The 15,047-nt window shown below is 44.4% G+C and overlaps 2 protein-coding genes across 9 annotated transcripts in view; one reads left to right on the top strand and one right to left on the bottom strand.

The window, feature by feature from the left end:
- Positions 1-7,579, top strand: part of alg6 (ALG6 alpha-1,3-glucosyltransferase) — a 139,012-nt gene extending 131,433 nt beyond the window's left edge. Inside the window, exon 14 of the mRNA XM_084310150.1 lies at positions 5,156-7,579. Coding sequence (XP_084166276.1) covers positions 5,156-5,353 — 198 coding nt within the window. The 3' untranslated portion in view covers positions 5,354-7,579. The remainder of the gene's footprint in view (positions 1-5,155) is intronic.
- Positions 7,580-7,879: 300 nt separating this feature from the next.
- The window catches only part of LOC311224995 (uncharacterized protein), a 53,828-nt gene continuing 46,660 nt past the window's right edge, over positions 7,880-15,047 (bottom strand). For 7 of the 8 annotated variants that reach the window (XM_084310177.1, XM_084310179.1, XM_084310175.1 and 4 more), the window contains 2 exons: positions 14,879-14,923; positions 7,880-9,707 (listed from right to left, as the gene is read on the bottom strand). In XM_084310177.1, coding sequence (XP_084166303.1) covers positions 14,880-14,923 — 44 coding nt within the window. In that variant the 3' untranslated portion in view covers positions 7,880-9,707; position 14,879. Of the gene's footprint in view, positions 9,711-14,878; positions 14,924-15,047 lie in introns of all 8 variants that reach the window. The other variant, XM_084310176.1, reaches the window with a different exon arrangement.

Here is a 15,047-nt window from a genome sequence, read left to right as displayed (position 1 = left end):
GGATTACGTGATCCAGGAGATCCGACACATCGACCGCTTACCCCCAGCAATAGACAATCGAGCACTGGACGACCTGTCCATCAGAGTGCAGTCCCTGGTAGGGATGTTGGGAGCGCAGAGAGAGAAGGGGAGGCATGAACTTTACGCCAACTCAAATGTGGAAAGGATCTTGGAGAAGCTGCCGCCCGCTCGACAGGAGCGTTTTAGGCGGCAGAGAGACAGATGGAGCTCCACTCACTCCCAGGCGTTAATATGCGCCGAAGCTACTTCCCACCCACGGTGAGGCCAGAGACATGTAAAATGGACTTACACGTCTTCAGTGACGCCTCAGAGGTCGCATACGGATCAGTAGCCTACTTGCGGGCCCAAGAAAGGGGGGGAGAGATCTACACAGCATTTGTCCTCGCCCGCTCGAGAATAGCCCCACGCAAGCAACAATCTATCCCACGTCTAGAGCTCTGCGCAGCCCTAGCCGGAGCGCACCTAGCCACGCTCATCCAACGTGAGCTCACCATACCGGTGTCTAGAACAATCCTGTGGTCAGATTCCACGACAGTACTCGCCTGGATCAAATCGGACTCATGCAAGTACAAAGTCTTCGTGGGAGTCAGAGTCACCAAGATTCAAGACTTAACCGAAGAGTTAACCGGAGAAACAGAGTGGCGCTACGTTGATACAAAACAGAACCCAGCTGACGTCATCACCCGGGGGATGCCCCTGGATGACCTCACCCGTCGCAATGTCTACAGTGACGGCCCCGCATTCCTAAGACTCCCGGAAGGACAGTGGCCCACGCCTATCCCGAGGGAAGCAAGTCCAGAGGAGGTGGAAAATAAGAAGTCTGTGTTCTGTGGATTGAGCACCGTAGCCTCCACCGACCCTAACATAGACGATTGCACGTCCATAGAGAGTGCACAACAAAGAACATTCCTGCGGTACCACCCGGAGTGCAAGTCCCCCGCTGATATGTCAGCAGCTAACTACGAGGAAGCAGAATTGCTTCTACTGCAGCGAGCCCAGAGAGACTCGTTCCCCGATGAATTGGCCTGTCTACAGGGAGGAAAGCCCGTCCCATCCGACAGCAGATTAATTCATCTGGCCCCCGAGAGCGACGCTCATACCCTCATCAGAGTGGGTGGTCGCCTACGCAGAGCCCCCAATCTACCGGATGACATTAAATACCCGATCGTATTGAACAGCCGACACAAGGTCACAGAGCTGATTATAAAGAAATACGATGAGGATGTACATCACGCAGGAGCAGAAAGAGTCTTCGCGGAAATCAGACGTCGTTACTGGATCCTACAAGGAAGAGAGGCGGTACGACGCTTCCAGCTAACATGTCTAGACTGCCGCAAGTGGCGCGCGCAGCCCAGCATACCAAGGATGGCTGACCTTCCTCCATGTCGCCTCCGAATCGGTGACAAGCCATTCCACTCAACGGGTATGGACTGCTTTGGCCCGCTGCACATAAAGAAAGGAAGAGGAACCGAGAAGCGGTGGGGTATTGTATTCAAATGCATGACCACCAGAGCGATACACATCGAGCTTCTCCCGACCATGAGCACAGACTCATTCCTTATGGCCTTCCGTAGATTCACATCACGGAAAGGAAGACCGTCTACCCTATTGTCCGATCATGGGACAAACTTCAAAGGCGGCGAAAGAGAGCTGAGAGAGAGCTTCCAAGCTATGGGCCCAGAACTTAAGACCCACCTCGCTCCAGCACAGGTTGATTTCCAATTCAACCCCCCAAACGCACCCCACTTCGGTGGCACTTGGGAACGAGAAGTGCGCTCCATAAAGACAGCCCTGTACGCAGTACTTGGGGCCCAGACTGTGGCGGAAGAAGTCCTAATGACAGTCCTCACGGAGATTGAGGGAGTACTTAACTCGAAGCCCCTCGGATATGTCTCCAGTGATGTGGCGGATATCGACCCAGTTACCCCCAACACACTCCTGATGGGGTGGCTAAATCCTGCATTACCCCAGACAATGTACCGGCCTGAAGAAGCGAACGGCCGACGAATGTGGAGGTACAGCCAAGTATTAGCCGACAAGTTTTGGAGCAGTTTCCTACTGCACTACCTACCGTCTCTACAGACCCGCCAGAAGTGGGTAAAGGAGAGAGACAATTTGACAGAAGGAACAGTCGTCATGATTATTGATCAATCACTGCCCAGAGCTATGTGGCCGGCCGGCCGCGTAAGCAAAGTGATCACCGGTGCCGACGGCAAGGTCCGAGCAGCTGAAGTGCTTGTCCAGGGTCGCACTTACACCCGTCCCGTGGCGAGGCTCATAGAACTGCCCCGACTCCCAGACACAATCGATGATGACCATGACCCTATAACCCTATGACTTTGTGAAGTTGACTGACCCCTACAGCAAACCCTTATGTGTAAATAGACAACGCGATTAATCTGTCTCTGCTTAACTGATTAGGTCTGGGACTAATCAGGGGGTGGCTGTTGTGAAGGGCCAGATTAAACCGAATATATATATTTATTTATATATATATTTAATTGTATTTGTATATTCTCTAATATTCCTTGATATCCCTTGTATATTCCTTGTACAATATGCATTGAATATCCATTCTAGCCTACTGAACATCCCATAATAGTCTCCATTCTACTATTGGTCAAGACCTTGGTGCCAGGCTGCCATACCTCCCAGACCCAGTTCAAACGTACCGCTCAACATGTACGAACAAGTCCTAGTTCCGCGTAGGAATCTGGCTACCGCACCACTAATGGGACTATTTGTTCATAGTGCGTATATATACTGCGCTACTAAAGTAGGACTTCCTTTTCAGTCCAGTTTCTTACCCTCCAATAGAGTCACAGACGTAAAGCCTCCCCGCGACGCCACGTGTGGGAGTAAGGCCAAGTTCGCCTACCATCGGTATTGAGACATCGTGTATATTAATATTTGAATAGTCATATTTGGCACTATATCGTCGAGTTGGACGTAGTCTATTAAGCTAATAATAGTCTGTTAATATATAGTGCTTCGTGCGGTGAGAATACTACCGTAGTCAGTACCCCATCGTTTCGGGCAGAGAACTGGCTGCTTATCCAGGGTGGTTGACCCCACGTGAAGCTGCACCCGAGGAGCCCCAGAGCCGACGAGCGAGTGGACCTGTATACCGGATTATTCTACCGACGACAGCCTGCCTTCCCAGGCACGGATTATGCTTTGTGTACGTTGATTATTCCATGGATAAAGACCCCCGACACTGCCGTGTGTTGGAACCCCCCCCCCTGGAGAGGACGCAAGGTGAGGAGACGCTCTGCAAGACGAGGTCGCTTCACGTCTCTCCCCCGTGGACCGGAGAGAGCCGGCCCACAAAGAGTCCATCTGCTTTCATCTGTGGTCCAAGGATCGCCGGCGCATTGAACGGCACTACAGTGGGTTCACCTGGGATACCCTTGGCCGGATGAGGCAGCCGGATTCTACCCCCCCCCCCCTTCCTACTCCTGTCGGCTTACAAGCGACCGGATTAACCCCCCCTAGTGTATCCAGTCTATAATCATTAAAGTACCATTGCTGTTATTCCTTAAACTATTCCAGGTCGTATATGTACCACCTGCGCCTTCAGAGATTGGACATTCTCTATTGATATACCGACGAATACTCTTGCCATAAAAGTGCATACTAATTCCCATTCATAAATGTGATTGATTTGATTAAGTGCTTGCTCTACACACCATCGCTGTGTAGAAATAAAGACCTATTTCTAATTCGTACATTTGTATTGGATCCGTTTCATCTACGTGACAGTGTTCATCATAATATATTTATGCCGAGTACTGGGTGGCCGAATATTAAGTACAAAGGTAGTGGTAGTAAGTATCATATCTAGTAATACAGTCAGGGAATTGTACCCCTCAGTTACAAAAGCGCTATATAAATGCACCACATTTACCATCATGTCTAGCTTCATACAGTGTTCCAGGGATCTGTTGCTGTGGTGTCCTGCCCTGCCAACACAAAGAAGCAACTTCTAATGTTGGTCGACATGGTTTTTAAAGGTTATTTCTTGGATTTGTGTTGATGAGAAACAGGTTCTGAACATCTTGTAAGTAATTATTGTAGAGGTAATTCCCCTCCCTAAGTCTACATACTGGAGCTTTATTGTAGAGGTAATTTCCCTCCCGAAGTCTACATACTGGAGCTTTATTGTGGAGGTAATTTCCCCTCCCTAAGTCTACATACTCGAGCTTTATTGTGGAGGTAATTTCCCCTCCCTAAGTCTACATACTGGAGCTTCATTGTAGAGGTAATTTCCCCTCCCCAAGTCTACATACTGGGGCTTCATTGTAGAGGTAATTTCCCCTCCCTAAGTCTACATACTGGGGCTTTATTGTAGAGGTAATTTCCCTCCCTAAGTCTACATACTGGGGCTTTATTGTGGAGGTAATTTCCCCTCCCTAAGTCTACATACTGGAGCTTTATTGTAGAGGTAATTTCCCTCCAGAAGTCTACATACTGGAGCTTTATTGTAGAGGTAATTTCCCTCCAGAAGTCTACATACTGGAGCTTTATTGTAGAGGTAATTTCCCCTCCCTAAGTCTACATACTGGAGCTTTTTTGTGGAGGTAATTTCCCTCCCTAAGTCTACATACTGGAGCTTTGTGGAGGTAATTTCCCCTCCCTAAGTCTACATACTGGAGCTTCATTGTGGAGGTAATTTCCCCTCCCTAAGTCTACATACTGGGGCTTCATTGTGGAGGTAATTTCCCTCCCTAAGTCTACATACTGGAGCTTTAAATAGTGTCCACATAGGAGCATCTTGTTCAGTGTGAAGGCTCTACATTCTTCATGCCCTTCATAGAATAGAAGTAACGTTACTTTATTGATCCTGAGGGAAATCCAGCACCACAGATCGCTCACAATGAACATTCAGGTAGTCAAACATCTAAAATAAGAGTACAGTCAGAGATATACATTTGGAAATATTTATATACATTCTAAAATATACAGTCCAAAAACATACAGTAGAAAAATGTACAGGACAATATACAGGGATTTATACTGTCTGTGCTCAGTGAGGCACAAGTGTTAACATTAAAATTATAAATGTTTATTATTCCATATTATTATTCTAGTCAAGATGGCGACTAACTGCATCCCCATCTCTCCTCTGTCCCAGTTCTACGTCAGCATGGTGGTCATGGCTGCTCTGAGCTACGCCAGCGTGGCGCTGACCCCTCCGCCCAGACTGCCGGACCTGTTCCCCGTGCTGGTGTCTCTGGTCGCCTTCAGCCACTTCCTGGGAACCCTCATCTACTTCAACGTGGTCCAGTTCAGCGAGCCGTCCAGCAAGAAGACGGAGAAGAAGACCGACTGATTCTCTGACGGAGCAACATGTCTTAGGGTGGAGGGGTTATCCTTAAGATAAAGAGAATCATGTCGTAAGTCATCAAGAGTATATAGTGTGAGTGAAAACATTTGTGGAGCCAGATTTGGTTGTTCCTCAATCAGGACAAAAGGATATCGAATATTAGACACAGGACAATGAGTTCAAACATCATGTATGGTATTTATTGAATAATCAGAAAGCATAATTGCATGAATTATCGGGTGGTCCATGGATCACGACAAGCTTGTTGACAGCAATGCAGTGTATAGCAGAGTGGCCAAGGAGCTTCCCTCCCTCTATTCTAGATGGTCTGATATACTGTCCACCCTAGGGTGTCTTTGCTGGCTGACCAATCAAGTGTGAGACACCTGTGTCCTTTCCCATATGATCCAACGAGGACCAGGTCATAGTTATGTAACAAGAAAATAAACAGGCATCCCTCCCGGACCGGCCAGCCACCTTGCTGGAGATAAGGGGGCCCCTGTAACCTTGGCCAAAAAGCCTCTAAATGTAAAGGGAAACAGTGTCCTCCAATGTTTATGATACTGATTGTACTGTAATCCTATTTATCAATGACTTTTAACTTAATCAATGTTCCTAATTAACTAATATATTTATATATGAGCCTAAAGTCTGACGTTAATTTCCGACACATTCATACAACATGTGAACTACAAGTACTTTGGTTGATTTGTATTGACTAAACAACTACAAGTACGTCAGTTGATTGTCATACCCCCTCCCCAACTACTGCAACATGTAGTTAAACTAGTAAGTACATGTAGTTAACTACTCCAACACTGAAAACCCATGGTTATCCAAGTTAAATACTGCAGTTTCCTTTGTTGTAAGCAATAAACTGCTGTGATAAACCAGGTTGAAATCCTTAACCAGTGGTTACTACATATATGTAATTGTTTAAAGATGTCTGTCAGTCAAATTATCATTACTATTCTCAATATTTGCCAGAGGCAACTGTGTTTACATTAGAGACTTCTGCAGAAAAATATACCATTTGCTCTTAATTAATTTCCTATGGCGCTGCCCATGAAAGAGTATTTCTTGGATGTGTCCAAACCACGTCTATCTCGCATAGTAAATATAGGAGGAATTGTCACCGTCTCTAGTTGTAAAGTGGAACTCTCTGGTCTGAGTTTGTATGTTTCTGTTCAGACACTGTTCACACTGCAGGCATTAGTGCTCAATTCTCATTTATTGCTCAGATCAGATTTATTTTGTTTGGCTGTTCACGTTATTTATAAAAGAAAAGAAAAAAAGTGGCCAATATCAGATTCCAGTGTGAACTGGTCACTGCTCCTGAACTGTGCACATGAACAATAAAGAAGATGAACGTAAAAATGGTGACAAATGTCAATCTAGAGTGACGTCAAAGTCGCACGACTGTTCAGACTGAGCTCGCATTGCAAATGTTTAATTTTTTTAATCAGACCTGTATCTGATTTAGGACCACATTATAAAAGTGGCCCAAAACAGAATAAAGAAAGTTGAGAATCCATGCGATTTGGGCTGTTGGGCTGTGTCGCATGTGAGCAAAGTAATGGGATTTGGGCCACTTTCATCTGCAGTGTGAACGTAGCCATCTTACAGAGGGTTAGAAATGTGATTTCTGGGGTGCGGCTGGGTAGCGCCCAGCGACTAAGCACTCGCATACCACCGCAGAGACTCTGGGATTGAATCCAGCTGTCAGCGGTACCTACTAACACAATTGGCAGTGTTAGCGGGTGGGAAGCCGGTGGGGTATGTTTCCTGGTTGTTGTAAACTTCCTACTGGTCGGTCGGCGCCTGTTCAGCAGGGAGGGGATCTGGGGGAAATAGCGTGAACCGCCCACATGTTACGTTCCCCCAGTGAGACTCCTCGATGTCGGGTGAAAAGAAGCGGCTGGCGACTCCACATGTATCGGAGGAGGCATGAGATAGTCTACACCCTCCCCAGGACGACAGTGGGGCAATGCGCGCAACGACCAGGATAACAGGCATAATGACTCAAATTGGGATGGGAGAAAGCCCCCCCCCCCAAAAAAGGCAAAAAAATAAATAGATTTCTGGTTTCGGTCTTCTCTAAACTACATGTTGGGGACGAGGGTTACATTCCAGGACACGGCGGAAACGTGAGTCGTCGGTTCCGAAATAAAAAAAATGAAAGTGAACGTCTGTTTTCTATATGTTTTGTACCATTAAAACATTTTTATACAACTTCTGAGTCTCATCCTTTTTAAAAAGCTCTTCTCAGCCTGACGGCCGCAACAAGCGTCAATTTCAATCGTGGATTTTTTGTGTAATTTGATTTCGAAGCAGTTTCCCCATAAACACTCCATAAACCATCTTCACCGAGTAAAAGGAGCTAAATCACGGCTAATGGCGCCGCGCGGACAAAGGCAATAATTAGACAAACCATCTCTCTGGGCCTTTTTATTAAAACATTAAATATTCATTACAGCTCCTTGGGATTCCACGCGGGAGCCACGACAGAGGAACTCTGCGCTTGAAGCGAGTGGCGGTGCCTGGAAACACCAGGAGGAAAGGTGTCTCCACAGAACAGAGATCGTCTACTACATAATGAACATAATACCATAAAGCAGAAATACCAGAGAAGAATAAAAGTGTACAAGCACCCCCCCCCTGCCAGTTAATGACGGGGCATAAAAAAAATCCATTACAACTGTAAATGTTATGGGGTCAATGGAAGCAGTCTGTGGTTTGAACGACCCGAGGGAGGGGGGGAGCGGACGGACCCCCTGGGCCGGGGGTATGTAGGGGGTTGGTGTCCCTCTTGTTTGTACAAACGATTACATGCATCTTTCCTCGTTAAAGTTGGACTACGCAATTTCGGGATTGGACATTTGGACCTTCGCAAAATCCAAATAGCATGTGATATAATCTGAAGAACTGAATGAATTAAGTGTCCCAAGAGGAAAACTGGATCCCCGGAGCTCTGTATCTGAAGCTAGACACGATCTGATTGGCTGTAGTGTCCCAGAGCTCTGTATCTGAAGCTAGGCACGATCTGATTGGCTGTGGTGTCCCGGAGCTCTGTATCTGAAGCTAGGCACGATCTGATTGGCTGTGGTGTCCCGGAGCTCTGTATCTGAAGCTAGACACGATCTGATTGGCTGTGGTGTCCTGCCCTCCCACCACATTCTGAGGTTAATGTTGGTCAACGTGGTTTTTCTTAACACATTGACCGCCGGAGGTCGCTGTGGGCGTATGGCCGTTTGTGCCAGCGCTGTAATGCAATGGGGGTAGATGCTGGTGTTTGTAGTGCTAAAACTATATTAAATATTATAGCGGTCGACATGCAAAAAACATACATTTCCGTTTTATACCGTGGTGAATATGAGTATAGTTGTAGAGTGATCCTGTGTAATCCCAGGGAACTCCGTCAAACAACTCTTTAGTGAAATCCACTAAACACGTTGCCATTTCTCGCCTGATTATTGAATCAATCCGAAATCAACACAAGATTATCGGTATTATGTTTCATCATGCATGCACTAAAGGGGGGGGGGGGGGCAGCCCTCCGTGCTTCGATCGCAGCCAACGGGACACAGTACACACAGACACGCTGCGATCGCGGGAAAAAAATTAGCGGATCAACGCAAGATTGATAATATTACCTTGTCTATGATGTACTGCAAAAAGAATAATCCAATTATCTGATCACCATTCCAAATACCGCACCATTGCGTCTCAGACAGTGTGCAACACAGTCCTACAGCATAGCAGGTTGAATTATGAATGGAAATAGCTAATAAAAGAAATAACGAGTATACTCGTTGGCGGCAAATGATTGGCGGGCTATAACGAGTTAACTAGTTTTTGGCGCAGAAACGGTTAAAAGGGAATTTCTTGGATTTGTGTTGAGATGAGAGACAGGTTCTAAACATTCTTAACTAATTCATGTAGGTGATATTTCCTTCCTTTCAACTGCAAATGATGTCCCCAATGGAAGACCTTCAACAACTACAACATCTGCAATAAAGATATATACATCATCTGTCAATAAGATAACGTTTTCAGTCTGTTCACCTCATTCCAATCTTTTTTATTGCAGTAAAATGGGATTGTCAAGCCAAAAATAAAAATTGTCAAGCCAAAAATATTGATATTTATGGCATCATGGATCGATGTAATATCGCAACACAAAATCCCCCCACACACACACCCCTATAATGTAATAACATCATGTTTTTGTCAATCTGACATTTTCCTGCAACAACTCTATGGGCTGGCGGCGTGGGCCACACATCGTGTCGTTGTCATCCAGGCTGAAGGCAGGAGTTTGAGGGGAATTACAGAGATCCTTCACGCAGTACGAAGGGCCCTGCTGGAACACACAGCATGAAAACATGAGTATTAGAGCCTGTATGAACACATTAGTATTGGAGCCTGTATGAAAACATTAGTATTGGAGCCTGTATGAAAACATTAGTATTGGAGCCTGCATGAAAACATGAGTATTGGAGCCTGTATGAAAACTAGAGCTGGGCATAGATTAAATGTTTTAATCTAGATTAATCTACCTGCAATCCTGGAATTGATCTAGATTAATCTAGATTAAAATGGCTAAAAAAAAAAAGGGTCTGCCAAATGCATTCAAAATGTGTGTTCTACCCAAATAATGACCAGAGGAGGAGATTGTTCAACAGCATGAACAGGTCTCTTCTTTTTGTAATTTCCAGTGTTTCTTTTAAAACCAGATTTATCGTAATTGTCTGTGCCCTTCCTTTGATGCCATTAACATTGTTACACTGATATTGACAGCTCTCTCCAGTGTCAAATCACTCTCTGCCAGTAGTTTCTTCTGTGCACCTTCATTTCTTAATCCACACACAAACCTGTCTCTCAGTGAATCTCTGAATTCACAATGCTGCTGACTGGTTGCTCACACACAGACTGCTGCAGAAGCAGGTTTCTCAACAAATTCAGTGCAAGCTCAGTGTAACGGTTCCATGAATGAAGAGAACACTGAACAGCTACTACAGTCTCAGGTCCACCTCCAAGAGAACACTGAACAGCTACTACAGTCTCAGGTCCACCTCCAAGAGAACACTGAACAGCTACTACAGTCTCAGGTCCACCTCCAAGAGAACACTGAACAGCTACTACAGTCTCAGGTCCACATCCAAGAGAACACTGAACAGCTACTACAGTCTCAGGTCCACATCCAAGAGAACACAGAACAGCTACTACAGTCTCAGGTCCACATCCAAGAGAACACTGAACAGCTACAGTCTCTCAGGTCCACATCCAAGAGAACACTGAACAGCTACTACAGTCTCGGGTCCACCTCCAAGAGAACACTGAACAGCTACTGTCTCAGGTCCACATCCAAGAGAACACTGAACAGCTACTACAGTCTCAGGTCCACCTCCAAGAGAACACTGAACAGCTACTACAGTCGGAGTACAGCTCAATACACACAATTGTTAAGGAGATGCAGACCAGAGAAAGACGTTTGTCTTGTTTACATCAGGGTCTCCCATTTTCATTTCATATTGCTCCACATTGTCATCAAACGGTCCAATATTTCCAATAACCCAAGCCATTTCTGTTGTAAACACTCACGATAGTCCAGTCGATCCTTCCTTTAGTGTGTAAAGTGGATTTCCTCCTCTTGTAGATGTTTTCAAGTGCCGCCCGAGTAACGTGAGCTAACATGCTAACATCAGGGTCTCCCATTTTCATTTCATATTGCTCCAGATTGTCATCAAACGGTCCAATATTTCCAATAACCCAAGCCATTTCTGTTGTAAACACTCACGATAGTCCAGTCGATCCTTCCTTTAGTGTGTAAAGTGGATTTCCTCCTCTTGTAGATGTTTTCAAGTGCCGCCCGAGTAACGTGAGCTAACATGCTAACATCAGGGTCTCCCATTTTCATTTCATATTGCTCCAGATTGTCATCAAACGGTCCAATATTTCCAATAACCCAAGCCATTTCTGTTGTAAACACTCACGATAGTCCAGTCGATCCTTCCTTTAGTGTGTAAAGTGGATTTCCTCCTCTTGTAGATGTTTTCAAGTGCCGCCCGAGTAACGTGAGCTAACATGCTAACCTAACGCTAATAATGTAAACAAAGCTCTCAACGGACTTCTTCTTTCTTGCATTGCGCAGATTCAGACGTCCTCATCGCCGAATTGTGTTATATCCTGAGGACTTCTTAACCTCACCTGTATAACAATGATTACCGGACCACTAAAGTTACTTTAGTTTAACACATTATTCTGACTACAGCTCTGGTACATACGTGTGCAATCACTTCCGGGCACCACAGCTGTGAACTACGGCAAGTATTTAAGGACAATACAGACCCAACGTTGAGAAAAAGATTAACGGCGTCAATTATATTATCGCGCGATACTAGTCTCGCGTTAACGCAGCACGTTAACGCCGTTAACGGCCCAGCTCTAATGAAAACATTAGTATTAGAGCCTGTATGAAAACATTAGTATTAGAGCCTGTATGAAAACATTAGTATTAGAGCCTGTATGAAAACATTAGTATTAGAGCCTATATGAAAACATTAGTATTAGAGCCTGTATGAAAACATTAGTATTGGAGCCTGTATGAAAACATTAGTATTGGAGCCTGTATGAAAACATTAGTATTGGAGCCTGCATGAAAACATGAGTATTGGAGCCTGTATGAAAACATGAGTATTATAGCTTGTATGAAAACATTAGTATTAGAGCCTGTATGAACACATGAGTATTGGAGCCTGTATGAAAACATTAGTATTGGAGCCTGTATGAACACATGAGTATTGGAGCCTGTATGAAAACATTAGTATTGGAGCCTGTATGAACACATTAGTATTGGAGCCTGTATGAAAACATTAGTATTAGAGCCTGCATGAAAACATTAGTATTGGAGCCTGTATGAAAACATTAGTATTAGAGCCTGCATGAAAACATTAGTATTAGAGCCTGTATGAAAACATTAGTATTGGAGCCTGTATGAACACATTAGTATTGGAGCCTGTATGAACACATTAGTATTGGAGCCTGTATGAAAACATTAGTATTAGAGCCTGTATGAAAACATTAGTATTGGAGCCTGTATGAAAACATTAGTATTAGAGCCTGCATGAAAACATTAGTATTAGAGCCTGTATGAAAACATTAGTATTAGAGCCTGCATGAAAACATTAGTATTGGAGCCTGTATGAACACATTAGTATTAGAGCCTGCATGAAAACATTAGTATTGGAGCCTGTATGAACACATTAGTATTGGAGCCTGTATGAACACATTAGTATTGGAGCCTGTATGAAAACATTAGTATTGGAGCCTGTATGAACACATTAGTATTGGAGCCTGTATGAAAACATTAGTATTAGAGCCTGCATGAAAACATGAGTATTAGAGCCTGTATGAAAACATGAGTATTAGAGCCTGTATGAAAACATTAGTATTAGAGCCTGCATGAAAACATGAGTATTAGAGCCTGTATGAAAACATTAGTATTAGAGCCTGTATGAAAACATGAGTATTAGAGCCTGTATGAAAACATTAGTATTAGAGCCTGTATGAAAACATTAGTATTGGAGCCTGTATGATAACATTAGTATTGGAGCCTGTATGAACACATTAGTATTGTTGGAGCCTGTATGAACACATTAGTCTTGTTGGAGCCTGTATGAAAACATTAGTATTGTTGGAGCCTGTCTTTGTCCTTGCCACGGCCTCTAGAAGGTGATAAAGTGACAGCTATATGATCCACCTTTGGGCAGGAATAGGAAATGTTGCTGTGAACAGCAGCTGTCGCTCAGGGTCGGACTGGCTGCTAGAGGCCTCTGCCTTCCCAGGCACTGCCAAATAAAGAGACCACCGGGGGAGGAGTGTGTCTATGTGTGTGGGGGGGGGGGGTACAGTTAAAAGGGTTAAATACAAAATCTGAGTAAGCAATCGTTGGTGTGAATTACATTTGCCATGAGGATGATTTGGGCCATAAAATGACAGAATGCATAGGTATGTATGTACATGTGGGGTGTGATTGGTATGGTGTGTTTGGTGTGTTGTGTTTGGTTTGGTGGTGTGTTGTGTTTGGTGTGTTGTGTTTGGTGTGTTGTGTTTGGTGTGTTGTGTTTGGTGTGGTGTGTTTGTGGTGTGGTGTGTGTTTGGTGTGGTGTGTGTTTGGTGTGGTGTGTGTTTGGTGTGGTGTGTGTTTGGTGTGTTGTGTTTGGTGTGGTGTGTTTGTGGTGTGGTGTGTTTGGTGTGGTGTGTGTGTTTGGTATTGTGTGTTTGGTGTGGGGTGTTTGTGGTGTGGTGCGTTTGGTGTGGTGTGTGTGTTTGGTATTGTGTGTTTGGTGTGGGGTGGTGTGTTTGGTGTGTGTGCTGTGTTTGGTGTGGTGTGTTTGGTCAGGTGTGTTTGGTCAGGTGTGCTGTGTTAGGTGTGGTGTGTTTGGTGTGGTGTGGTGTGTTTGGTGTGGTGTGGTGTGTTTGGTGTGGTGTGGTGTGTTTGGTGTTTGGTGTGGTGTGTTTGGTGTGTGTGGTGTGTTTGGTGTGGTGTGTTTGGTGTGGTGTGGTGTGTTTGGTGTGGTGTGTGTGTGTGGTGTGTTTGGTGTTTGGTGTGGTGTGTTTGGTGTGTGTGGTGTGTTTGGTGTGGTGTGTTTGGTGTGTGTGTGGTGTGTTTGGTCAGGTGTGGTGCATGTGTGCTGTGTTAGGTGTGGTGTGTTTGGTGTGGTGTGTTTGGTGTGGTGTGTTTGGTGTGGTGTGGTGTGTTTGGTGTGTGTGTGTGGTGTGTTTGGTGTGGTGGGTGTGGTGTGTGTGCTGTGTTTGGTGTGTGTTTGGTGTGGTGTGGTGTGTTTGGTCAGGTGTGGTGTGTGTGTGCTGTGTTAGGTGTGGTGTGTGTGTGTGCTGTGTTAGGTGTGGTGTGTGTGTGTGGTGTGTTAGGTGTGGTGTGTGTGTGTGCTGTGTTAGGTGTGGTGTGTGTGTGTGCTGTGTTAGGTGTGGTGTGTGTGTGGTGTGTTAGGTGTGGTGTGGTCAGGCCACATGTCAGGTAATAAGACACATTCTGAACCATAAAACATTATAGACGTTGTACTGTTCTCTCATATCACCATATCTGAATTATTGTGTGGTCTGAGGAAAGGCCCACAGACCCTGCAAACAATATGCACAGCAATAAGGATCGTATTTAATGTAGGTTATAGTGAGCTGAGCAGCCTAATGCACTTTTCCTAAAGTCATATGCTCTGACATTCATGGACTTGGTTGATTTAAAAGAGCACTAATAATAATAATAATAATATTATTATTATTATTATTATTATTATTATTATTATTGATAATGATGGTAATAATAATAAGGATGTTGATAATAATGATAATAATAATAATAATAATAATAATAATAATAATAATAATAATAATAATAATAATAATAATAATAATAATAATGATAATACTAATAATAATGATAATAATAATAATATAACAATGTACAAAGAACCAGGAGAACACCATGGGAAAAGGTCATCAGTACTCTACCTTAATTCATTATGGATTTCAGGAACTCATAGGAACTCACTGCACCTACAGAGAGAAACAATACAGAAGAGTTTAAACTCACTATCTATCAGCAGGATGGAGGGAAACAGGAAGAGCCAGTGAAGAAGAAAGTAGAGCTGAAACATGTGGCTGTGTTGTTAGTATATAT

The sequence above is a fragment of the Notolepis coatsorum genome, assembly GCF_963971535.1.
Source record: "Notolepis coatsorum genome assembly, chromosome: 3".
In the NCBI taxonomy this organism is placed as follows: Eukaryota; Metazoa; Chordata; class Actinopteri; order Aulopiformes; family Paralepididae; genus Notolepis; species Notolepis coatsorum.
The sequence above is the reverse complement of the archived record's forward strand: the minus strand, read 5'-3'. Positions and strand labels throughout refer to the sequence as shown.